General features: G+C 45.4%; 1 protein-coding gene across 3 annotated transcripts in view; it reads right to left on the bottom strand.

Moving 5' to 3' along the window:
* The window catches only part of PIAS3 (protein inhibitor of activated STAT 3), a 58709-nt gene extending 46508 nt beyond the window's left edge, over window positions 1-12201 (bottom strand). The window contains exon 1 of one of the 3 annotated variants that reach the window (XM_007432335.4): window positions 11974-12201. Coding sequence is in view for 2 of the 3 variants with exons in the window: in XM_025169263.2 (XP_025025031.1) it covers window positions 7596-7619 (24 nt within the window). In the remaining variant the exon portion in view is untranslated. Of the gene's footprint in view, window positions 1-7595; window positions 7760-11973 lie in introns of those variants that run through there. The other 2 variants (XM_025169263.2, XM_007432333.4) reach the window with 2 other exon arrangements.
* Between the last annotated feature and the right edge of the window lie 271 nt (window positions 12202-12472).

Genomic DNA, 12472 nt, shown 5'->3' with positions numbered 1-12472 from the left:
GAAAGGCCAGGTTAGATGGAGAAGCCGTCTGACTGAATAGAAGTTTGCTTTTAAATGCTCAAACCTGTTTCCAAGCTGTTTCCTCTTCTGGATCTTAAATGCTGATCTGAAACATTTATTTATTTATTTGGACTGTTATTACCACCCCTTTAAGCAACTGTGTGTGGCTAATAAATAAAATAACAATCTATAGTGAAACTCAGCATCCTCAGATCAAGGTAAAATAGCTAAAAATGGCTGCCCTCTCACTAGCCATTTGGATCAAATACTGGCTTGCCTTTGGAGCTTTCCAGACTGTCAACAGCAAAGGGGCTGGCATGCTGGAGCCACCACAGAAGAGGCCTGGCCCATGTCCATTTCTCACAATGATGGGACCTTAAGGAAGCCCTCTCTCAATGCGGGCAGAATCATTCTAGATAACATCAAGCAAAATGTCCAATCACTGGATAGAGCACTCCTTAATACTAATAAAATAAACCCACAGCAGCTACAAAATTGATATGCTGGGGGGCATTCCCTGCTGGGGGCCAAAACAACCTGATTCCAAGAAAGTTCCACTTCTGCCATCATGTAAAGTTACATGAAGCACCTAAGGTGTGACTAAACTCTGCTTTAGAAACCACAACCTGCTAAGCCAAACCACACCAACACAATCCCTGGCATGTTTGCAAACTATAGTTAAAACAACATTGGTTCTTCTTTCATCCAGTGCCCACATTTCTGCAAATCCTTGAGTGGCCTCCTAGTTCCCCTATCCTATTTCAGTGGAGTCCAGAACCAGCCTTAAAAACAATTAATGTACCTAAGTGCATCAGTTTGAAAGTGAAGATCCTCAGGGCAGGGGGCTGCTTTGGTCCTCTATAAAGGTCCATCTGCCCTAACAGACCCCTGGAAATTATTTCCCGCAATTATAATCATAACAGTCCTTCTGAAGGCAGGCAATCCTATCTCTCGTACACATAAAAAGCTACTTTTGGGCTATGCCATCAGCTTTGAGGGAGGGGGGAATGGAGCCCAACTATCAAAGATTTGAAAAACACATGGAGAAGCCAAAAACAGTGCTATGAACTGTCCAGCTAAGTGATAAAATGGAAGCGAAGCGGTTAAACGGCGAGCTTCTAAATAAAACGTCACAGCTTTGTTGGTAGTTAGACACCATGCCTAGTTCACACGTTGTTCCAAGGCATGTTCTAAACATGGCCACTTGGCTTTTCAGTGGGAAAAGAAAACAGGGATGCGTAAGGTAGAAAGTATCCCTATAGGGAACACCAAACAGGGAAAAAATCTTATGCAAATTAGCATAAACATAATTTGCATAGGCTGATTTTCACTTTTGGAAAACTAATACAAATTATGCATTGCGGATTAATCCAATTTTCGTAGGAAAATTTGCATAATGCAGTTTTTTTTTCTTTCAAAAAACAGAACACTGGAAAATGTTCCTTCTCACATATCTCCAAGCAGGTGATGCGCATTCAACCATACAGTACTGCAATATTTTGTCCTAACAGTCATTGGCTATATTGACATATAATCCTAAGGCAACATTTTTATCATTACTTGCTGAACAAGCCACAAAGGTCCAAGATGACACATCACACTGAGCAAAAAGCAAGGAAATCCCATTATGGCTGAGTGGAATGTTTACATCTACCCACTGACTCAACATAGATTTTGGACTTTTTTTCCTCATGGTCAATGCAGCTTTTAAAATTTGGAGTATCTGACCAGAACAATCATTAACAGTACAGAACAGTAACCCAAGAGGGTTACTGAAACAATAACTTGGACTGGAGCTGGTTAGTACTTGGACGGGAAACCACCAGAAAATTCAAGGGGATATAAGCTCGACTGTGAAGTTGAAAAAGTTGAAAAAACATCCAGAAAAGCCAATGTTAGGCCTTTTACCAAAAGAACTCCATCAACATCTCTACAGATGTCAGGTTGAGCTTCACTTTGAGGGAGACTTTAACTCTGAGCAGGACAGTTGTTCATTCATTATGCTCAGCTACAGCATAGCTGATTCAATTCCCAACTAGTGCATAATTCACCATTCCAGAGACATTCTGGGACCACTGAATTGCTCTATTTTTCATCCAGATCATGTCAATCCAGCCATTCCAGGAGTGGCCCAGTCATTTCCTGGAAGTAAACCTTTCAGAACAGGAAGTATTTTGGAGAGTTTGGGACCTGGTCTGACTATTCTTGGAGCAGTGAGTTTTGCACATCTCTATTCCAACTATATGGAACAGAACCCACTGCTGCTCTGTGAAGGTTCTATAGGTAGTCCCTAATATCACAAGATTTTGACCATTTATTTTAAAAAACCACTCTTAATTTGAGCGCCCTGCAGATGCTAGGGATGGAGATCACACACATCTTCATGCCCGCTGGAGCCATATTGCCAACTCCTGACTAAAGTGGGGACTAGTTCTCAAAACCTTTGGATAAGATGGAGTATTCCACATAAAGGAAAATGTTGGGAACCAATGGTTTAGTGGGTTTGATAGGCATCAGTCAACTGTGGCTTATGAAACAAAGAATGGTTAAATCAAACCATGACTTTGCAGTGATAAGCAAAGTCAGCCATTTTTTCCATATAAGTTATATTTCCTCAAAACAGCTCTAAGGGTTTCAGAAATCTCCAACATGACACCAAACAGGGAATCACTCCAAACAGTTCTTTTTAATTCTCCCTAATTTTGGAGACACGGCTATTTCCCCCAACCATGGGTACTTGCATTCCCCCCAAATGGCCTCCTGGGGGATGCTCCTCCCTCTTGCAAAAGGAAAGAAGAGTTTCTCCATCGCATAAATAACTGCAGAACGACCCAAGAGTTGGCTGATATTCTTATCTCCTTCTGAGCAGAAGGCACAAGGCAATTTTGGCAGAAGGCTGGGAGCTCTTGCCAGCCCTTCTTGGCAACAGCTACGCCATTCTGAAGGCCACCTGGTATGTTGTGGCTGCTGTTGTTTTTCTAAAGAGGCAAATCCTTTCCAATTCCTTTTCTTCTCGTATAGTGTCAAAATGGCACCCTCTTGATTGATTAAGGCCATCAGAAAAGTGGCCATTCTGATGTAATTGATCAGCCCTTCAACTTTTGGCCCCAGTTTAACCTCCAATATTTCCAGTTAGGACCAGGAAGTTCCCTGTCAGGCAGTAGGCTACTGGACTTGCAGGCTGGGCTCACTTCATGCCAAGCAGGAGCCCCCCCCCAGTCATCACCAAACTTAGTGGTTTCACATAACAGAAGGGAAGAAGTCAACTATTGTGGGAGCAATTATAATAGCAGTATTTAATTAGTTTTAGGGGGAAGGCTATATTTACCTGAACAGAAGTCTATTTCTTTTTTTTAAATGGGACAGTAATTTGGTGATAAATCTTTTGGTGAGAAGAATATGCCCATTATATTCAAAGTATTGAAATAAAATTAAAATTAAAACATAAATTAAATCAAACCTAATTTTAGGCATAGTCCTGCCCATTTCAGGTTAAAAGCCCCAGACTAAAAAAGCCCCAGTCTAAAAAAGAAACCATTCCAGCATTTAATCATAATATTCTGGACAAACTGTAACTGACTGGTCTCATAGACTACTCTAAGCTATAACCCAAGCTTCACAAACAGATTTCTACATCACTAATCCAAAAGCAACAAACTAATTAAGCTTCAGTGTGACCCCAGTTGTGCTCCAACCTAAGCAAAGAGCGGTACTACTAAATTTCAGCCAAAGCCAATTCTTATATCAAATGCTGTATATCTTGTATAGAATGGTTATACCCAGCAAAGAATTTGTTCTGAAAATGTTTCATTAATTACAAAACCCCAACAAGTTTCTAGTCCCTATTGCTGGGAAGATCTCACTGAGTACATGCAATCAAAATTCAGAAGCTGAAGAAATAGGGAAATACAAAACCATGGAGAAGAACCACTCCTTCGGAGTTTCAAAATCCACTTCCTTTTCTGGCTTGTCCTTGAGAAAACATTCTAAATTCTTGGGAATCTTGAGTGCTATGTTACAGACTAAACTACTAACACACACACCTCACATACAAACATGATTTGCTAAAACCTTCCAATTTATTAAATTTGCTGGATCTGTGTCAATGAGCCTCCATGTTGGAGGATGGGAGCAAATCCTATCTTTTTTGTTTGTAACAGCCCAAATTACACCCTTCTCCAGGGCTGTTCTAGGTCTGTAAGCCTGCAAGAAAGGCAAACAAGTATCATCCATGATAATCAATTTCTCTATCTATTTCCAAAGCAGCACCCCATCTCCCCTCCCACCCCATCATGGTCCTCCCAACAGACAACTAGAGCGAACCTCCTCAGCCACAGTCATGAAATATGGAACAAACAAGAAACACACATACAGAGGAAGGGGGCCAGCAGACATGAATCCTGCCTGCTGTGAGGAAGCCTTCCAATTTCAAAGAAAGAAAGAGTAAAGGGTAAAAAATTGAGAAGCCATCCCAGCATCTCAGCTTGCGGGTGGGCCCGCTCAAGTCTTAGAAAAACGTGATCCCCACCGCCTGCCATATGCTCCAAAATGACTCTCCTCTGGAGCAGGATTTCTCCATCAAGGACTTGTTTGCAGAAAAGGAGGAGGGGGAGAGAGGCTGGCAGGGAACCCAGCCTGGAAAATTCCATCCTTTAAAAAAGGGGGTGGGCAACCAAAAGCCACATGCAGGAGCCTGTGCACAGCCGCCATCCTCCTGACATGTCAGATTCTCAGCTCTTTTCATTTTCATGGCATTACAAGGCTGCCCACCGGCATCTTGGCATTGGCAGGTTAAGCCCCATCAAGTTGTATTTACTCCCACCAAAATAAATCTAAGCTTTGATGTACACTTTCAGGTACTGGTCTGGTTCATACATCTTCTTAAGCCACAGCTGGATTAGCCACAGTTGGTTGACCAAGTCACAACATAGAGAACTATAAACTGTGGCTTCCAAAAGCTGGGTTTAGGCAACTATTTAAGCCACAAATAAACAAACTGCATTCTGACTTAATGTTATAAGTGAATTCTGTCATTACTCAAAGGTAATTCAGAGATTGTATTGTGCAGGGGGCATTAAAGACTCTAAGATCAGCTTTCCCCATCCATTCCTTGTGCCAAAATAAAGCAAAACAATTGAAACTCCCAGCACACGGCCTAGTGTTTGCAGCAGGGATTCGCCATGCAGGGCCCATAGCACCTTCTAAATTATGCTCACTGAACTCTAAAATTAAATAATGGAAAAGTGATGTACTTTTTAAAAATTAGAAATGGCCAAAACTTTCGAAGCTAGTGGAACATCACCAATATCACAGATATTTCTTACAAGGTTTTCACCCTTTTTAGTCTTAAATTATTTTTAGAGTGGCTACAATATCAGCAAAATCATATGCCACCTGAGGTCTCTCCTGATCTTGGTTTTAGGATGTCTTAGATTGTTGGGGAGATCCAGATATAACTTCCCCCTCTGCCACAGAAGTTCCCTGTTGAATTTGGCCATTAGGAGACCATTTTAATGGTACAAAAAGGAAAAAAGAGGTAGTATACATTGGCTATTAAAAATGCAAGTTCAGGTCACCTTACAGCCAAAGCAATAGTTTTTTATGGGGCCTTTAGTACAACCCTGAGCCCTGACTTAACCCTGAAATCAGGGCTCAGGGTTGTACTAGAGGCCTCACAGAAAATTATACAACCTCTTTTTTCCTTTTTGTAACATGAAAATTATCTGGGTCTCCCCATCAATCTAAGAGATCTTAAAACCAAGATCAGGAGGGACTTCAGGTGGCATATGATTTTGCTGATGTTGGAACTACAACTCCGATTAGGCACACAGCCTGGGAATTTTGGAAGTCACAGACCTAAGTCACAGACCATAGGCAAAACAAGACACAATGAAGGAAACAAAATCAGATAACACCTTCCCCAAAATTGAATCTGCCAGTCTGGTCCAAAAATCAAGGATGGGCTAGGAGGCAGGTCTTCTAAGTTATGGCCCCAGGCTATCTCTTCTTGCTTTTCTAATTCACTTAGGGAGGAATCAGACTGACAAAAACCCTGTTATTGTTTATTTAGAAAGAAGGTTTAGGGAGGAAGGAAAGAGGAAAGAAGCATTCTTTCAAGGAAAAAAGACAAGATCCTGACAATTCTGTCCACACTAAAAATACCTTGAGATGCCAAGGTGGGCTACACCTTAACAGCACCTCCCTGGCAAAAACAAAACAAAACAACACTCAGCAATGGGGTGCTGATGGGGGCAGGGAGAAAGGAAATATTAACACGGAAGAGTGAATGAAATTGGCTTTAGAAGTCATTAGTGACAAAGTCATAATCTGGGGCTTGGTGGCAGGCAAGGGTGGTTATACGGTGGCTCATAAAAAGCACAGACACATCAACCTTTTTTTAATTCTTCCAGCCAAGCAGGAATGATTTGTGACTTGTTGGAAGATGTAGGAGGGATCCCATTTTCCTCCTAATCAAAAAAGTATATTTCCATACTACTCCAAATAATCCCCAACTCCTGAGTGTGATGTCCAACCCCCAGGGAAATGTTTGCATGGGGCCAAGCTGCTGTTTCTACCTGACCGACTGCTCTTCGGATGTGCCAGACTTCAATTCCCAGAATCCCCATGGCGTCACCTACAGGTTCTGAGAGTTGAAGTCCAAAACATTTGGACAGCCACACATCTGGGGGATACATGTGCCTGAAACGCCACTGCTGTGATTTAGAAAATGTCACAAACATGCATTTTGGGGGGGGGGGGCAGTTAAGAAAGATTTCAAATCAGGCCCTCTCATCCCACCAAGGCTTGCTTTATACGTATCACCTGACCACCCTACCATCCCATTCATCTCAAGTAAATTCCTGGAGTCACAACCCTTGAGAGGCTGGTGCTCTATTTCGGCCCAGTTTGCACCCTCAGCTCTGCCGTTCGCCCAGACACCCACACAATTATTCACCCCAAGCAGTTTTGTCCCGTGGCAAAATCCATCCATCCCGTTTCCGGCGCCCCATCGCCCCCTCTTCCCGACCCCTTCCCCCTTTACTCCCTCCATTCAGGGGCCACCCCGATCTCCATGCAGCCCCAGCCCTCCCCGGCGAAAGACCCGGAGTCCCGACGGCAGCGCCGCCGCCCCCCGCCTGAACCCCCCGCCCCTCCTTCCGGGGGTCCTGCTGCCCATCTCGCCTCATTCGCCAGCCTCTGCACAGCCCCCGTCTTTCCCGGGCTCCCCCTCACCAACCGCTGCCTCCCCGGACCGCCGCTGCCTTACACCAGCCCCGTCCCCGAAGACGCACGAGCCCCCGACGCATTCCGCATCCCCCCGATAGCGCTCCTTGGGGCCTCTCCGTCTCTCCCTAAAACGCCCCGTAAGCCATCACCCCCCCGCCTGCCCCTCCTCGCGAGGGATGGGACGACAGGCCGACTTTCACCATCCCCCTCTCCTGACCCCCCCACGCATTTCCCGCTTCCTGCAGTAATGCCCTACCTTCCCTAGCCCCCCACTCCCCAAGGAGTGGGACGATGAGGATGATAGGCCTTGTAGTCCCGCCCCTCTTATCCCCCCTCCTTGGGGCGGGGGTCGCGCCCCCCCCGCCTACCTTCAGCTCAGCCGCCTCCGCCATCTTGAGGCATCGTCGCCGCCTCGCCAGGGGCCGGGGAGAAACTCTTCCGCCGCGGATGAGGCGCACGACGCCCGGCGGTTCGCAAACAATAGCGACGGCACCCAAGCCACACACCCCCAGAAGGCGGTGGAGGAGGGGCTGGGCCCGGAACCGCCGTAGGGAACCGCAGGCCGTGGCTAGGGAGCGTCGCGAAACTGCCAGTCGCACGCCCAGGCGGATAGCGCGCGCCCTCCCGCGGGCCGGAGGTGTTCACTTAACATGCGATGCTCGATCAATAAACATCTGGCTTAGCGCAACGGCCTTATGGATCTCATAACATGCCAAGAGCTGGGTCCCCACCAAACAAAACGAAGCACATCATGTTTTAGCATGTTTAGCATGATATACTTTAGCATGACATACTTTAGCATGACAATCCAGACGGCTAAAAGTCACGCAGAATTCATGTAGACAAACTACATTAGCCCCAACTTAAGTTAGCTGTGGTTTAGTGAGTAAATTGTGGTTACACAAACCAAAATTTGATGACTGGGTTCATAGAACATCCTTAATCCTCTTATAATGAATAAAATAATATAAACTAGGATCTTCAGCCATAATCATTTTGAGTGAATTTTTATACTGATATAGTATAATTTATATATTCCACTCTTCTAATGCATTTTTTTTTAATCTGTTCAGCAGTGTCCGATTCTTGGAGACTGTCTGGACAAGTCTCTGCAGTTTTCTTGGCACGGTTTTTCAGAAGTGGTTTGCCATTGCCTCCTTCCTAGGGCTGAGAGAGAGTGACTGGCCCAGGGTCACCCAATAGGCTTCGTGACCAAGGCAGGACTAGAACTCACGTCTCCTGGTTTCTAGCCTGGTGCCTTAACCATTACACCAAACTGGCTCTGTTCTAATGCATACATACATTATTAAAATAACAAAATTAAAATCATTTACACTGAGTCTGAAGAACCAGGATGACCTCATACGGGCAGGCAGAGACAGCAGATTAACATATTCAAAACCACAGTTTACACTTCCTGCAGAGCAAATTCCTCTGCCAGCCCAGGAATTCAGAGGATAAATAACAATCACTCCCTGTCATGCCAGCCCTGTTTTCAGCTCTCCCGGGTCGGTCGGTTGATGCTGCTGCCTCAGAGGCCAAGCGTGGATCTGGGCCCTGATCTCCGACCCCAACTAGTCCTGCCGTTCACGGGGCAGGGCTGGCCCAAAGGGTTTTTCTGCTCCATGATGAATGCCTACAACCAGTTCAAATCACGTTTGAGCAACACACACCAGAAACTAACCACGTGGGGTGGGTTTGCACCACACACTGGGCTCAGATAGGATTGGGTGGCCAGTAGTTCCACACTCCGTGAGAATGGGTTATGAACCGAGCAGCGCAGTCTTGGCCACGTTTATTTAGGAGGAGGCGCCCCTCTGTCAGCGGGGTTAGTTTCCTGATAAGCATCTCAGGCCACATCTTTTTTCTCGGGCGGCACACTCCTCTTGCACCAGCAGTGCCATACTTGTGCATAATCCACCACCACCAGCAGAGCCAGTTCCACACCCCTGTTGATTCAGTGACTGTAAAGCAAAACCACCGAATGCAATTCCACTGAAGGTGAGCTCTTAATGGAAAACAAGAACAAGGGGATGGCAGATGGATGAAGCCAGGATTCATGGATTGTACAAACCAGATCTGAAACTGCTTTACTTTTCCAGAACAGCTGACAAATATACATACCTATGTATTGTCCTGCTAAATTTACTCTGTGTGTGCCTACTCAGGAACAAGTCCCCCTCCTGTCTTTAATACAGCTAGCGGACTGAGTAGTATCTGGTAAGTAAGTGTGTCTTTTTGAAGCAAGGTAGGATCTGAACCTGGCCAACCAAAACAATTGTTCTTAAAAGGAAATGTCAGCTTTAAAAGTGTGTTTCTCCTTCCTTACTGCAATCCCATTCTTAGGACTGAAATAGGTCCACAAATAAAAATGTACTCTTAAATTAGGGCTCCTCAACTCCAGGAACAAAAGAGTAATGTTTCACCAATCATCATCCTGTCCTTCTTGGCTGAATACATGAAAAATTTCCCATTCCTTTGAATTACAGTACCATATAACTAGTAGTCTAACCATTAAGCATGACATGGGACAGAGAGCAACCAGAGCTGAGCTGCAAAAAAAAAAAAAGTCTCTAGTGGCAGCAATGAATTAAAAGTTGTCTGCATTTCTTTGGTGCCATCTCTTTGGTGCCATCTACTGACTGTTCAGATTCTTGCAATCCCACTCTGGCAGTCTTATCCTGGCCACCAAAAACTTGTTCAACCTGTATCTTTCAATGCAACGTTTAGTTTAGAGCAGATTTCTGGTGTTTAATGTCAAGTTTTATACTAAATCATAGAATCACAGAGTTGGAAATTACCCTAAAGGTCATCTAGTCCAATGTTTCTCAACCTCAGCAACTTTAAAATGTGTGGACTTATGCTGTGGGGAATTCTGGGGGTTGAAATCCACACATCTTAAGGTTGCTGAGGTTGAGAAGCACTGATCTAGTCCAACTGCTCCTCAATGCAAGATCTACTACAGCATCTCTGACAGGTGACCAAACGGCCTGTATCTGAAGGCCTCCTGGAAAAACTCATCACTTCATGTGGCAACCTGTTCCACTGGCTGACAGTTCATTCAAAGAGGAATGGGTAATAGAAAATAAGCCCACTCCCTCTCCTGTGTGACAAGCTTTCAGATACCTGAAGAGTGCTATCATATCTCCCCTCCGTCTTCTCTTCTACAGGTCAAATATACCCAGATTCTTTAACTATTCCTCCTAGAGCAGTGTTCTTCAAACTTGGCAACTTTAAGATGTGTGGACATGATGGCTGGGGAATTCTGGGAGTTGAAGTCCACACACCTTAAAGTTGCCAAGTTTGAAGAACACTGTCCTAGAGCTTGGTTTCTAGACCTTTCACCACCACTATAGCTTTCCTCTGAACTCACTTGTTTGCCACTGTCCCTTTAGAACGGTGGTGCCCTGAACTGGACAAGAGTCCACAGAGGGCCTGACCAGTGCACAGTGGCAATTACTTTCTGCGATCTGGATTCTGTGCAAGGAGCCCCTTGTGCTGATGGCTGAGGCTGACAGGGGCCCAAAACATCTGGATGAAAATGGCTGCAAAGGTCTTAGAAAAATATCTCAACGGGCAGGTAAGAGATGCATCGTCATGCTTTTGGCACTTTGAGCCACGAAACGGAAGGCTGGTATTTTCATCCCACCCACAGACAATAATAAGCCCCCAACTTTCTGATCCTTCTCCTCTCCATAATGTTTTGCCAGCTCAGCAGCTGCTAGCTTTGAAAACAGTTTCTCACACGACACCACACACCGTGTTTCCCAGGTCAGGCATAGACCAGGAGGCTGCACTTGTACAACATGCTACATACACTTGGCTCATTTTAACAGGGGTTAGGTTTTCCACGGCTGAGCATGTGGGGCAGACAAAGTAATCGGTTTGCCTGGGGCACAGCGTTGGATGCGAAGCCAGAAAGAGGATGTCTTCAGGTTAAGTGTGTGAAGCGAAAAGCAACGTGGACCAAGAGCAGGTAAGTGTGCTCTGGGGGACCCCTTCTGTGGCGGAGGAATTGGCATTGCACATCCACACAGCAGCAGCACTGCAGTCAAGCATACTGACGATCCCACAAGTCCTTATGTCCTCCTTCTCCAGGCTGGTAGCTCCCCAAGCCCACCATTTCAATGCCCATCATGCAAGCACTGAGAACCAGTTCGTGCAGCGGCTGAAGCAGGCTTCCCAAACCTTTTCCTTCATCCCCCAAAACCGCTTATTAGAAAGTCCTTATTTAAATGTCCCTGTTGTGATTGGGCAATGGGTTCGTGTGTCATTAGCCAAAGAAAAACCACTTTTACCCAATTGTGGGTAATATATCCCAATATTTACCCCAGGTTTGGGAAGCCCAGGGTTAAAGACACCAGGCTAACTGTGAATTTTAGTTCTACCTTAGCCAGGAAGCCAGCCGGGGGATTTGGAGCCAGTCCCCCTCTTGCAGCCCCATGAAGGAGAAGGCCAGGGCAAAGCCCTTCAGAAAACGCTGCCAGGAAAACTACAGGGTTGACTTGAAGGCACCCCCCAACACACCAAAAAAACTCCATCAGCATTATGGGAAACCTAAAAGGGCAGCTGACCCCTCCTTCCGCAGACACCAGCCCTGAAGAGTCCTGCAAAGCTATGGGGCCATTAGTCACTTTTCCCGAGACCAGGCCACCCCTGCAGAATTTGTGGGGTCTGCACTGCTTCCTTACACACAAGCAAGTTTCTGAGGAGGAGAGCGTCTTGGTCTGGGCTATTTTTACTTACCCTGTTCTCTTTAAAGTCCTTTTCCCTCTTGGCTCCATTTGGCCTGTCTGCGAAGAAGCCTAGAAACTTTGCATGCTTCCCAAATATCCTCTCTTCTCCACAAAAAGGGGAATCAGGGCACACAGCAGAACTGGTTTAAAGGCTTTCCCGGAGTGGTAGGCCCACACCTGCTTTTTTCCTTAGTCTGCAAAAAAGAACATATCTCCCAAAGTCAGAACGATTTTTTAAAAACCACTCCTCTCGTTAGCTGGAAAGATTCCTTTGGCAGCAAGAACCAGGAAGTTATAGATCCAGGCTGCTAAGAAACTTTCATAAGAATTAGATTTTGTTCATCAGTTTCTGCCCCCTGCAGTTCAGGCACCAAAACAACCAGTCTTTAAGCAGATCTGAAATTACTCATTTGCAGTAAATGATAGTCCCCTTGATTTCATCGATGTATTCCTATTTATTCCATTGAGCCATGACATTCAGTCTGCAGGGAGAAGGTCTCTGAAATCTG

The sequence above is a fragment of the Python bivittatus genome, unplaced genomic scaffold, assembly GCF_059951505.1.
Source record: "Python bivittatus isolate LINGU-HERP-01145 unplaced genomic scaffold, Pbiv_v1 ctg000660_np1212, whole genome shotgun sequence".
In the NCBI taxonomy this organism is placed as follows: domain Eukaryota; kingdom Metazoa; phylum Chordata; class Lepidosauria; order Squamata; family Pythonidae; genus Python; species Python bivittatus.
This window is presented reverse-complemented; position numbering and strand designations above follow the sequence as displayed.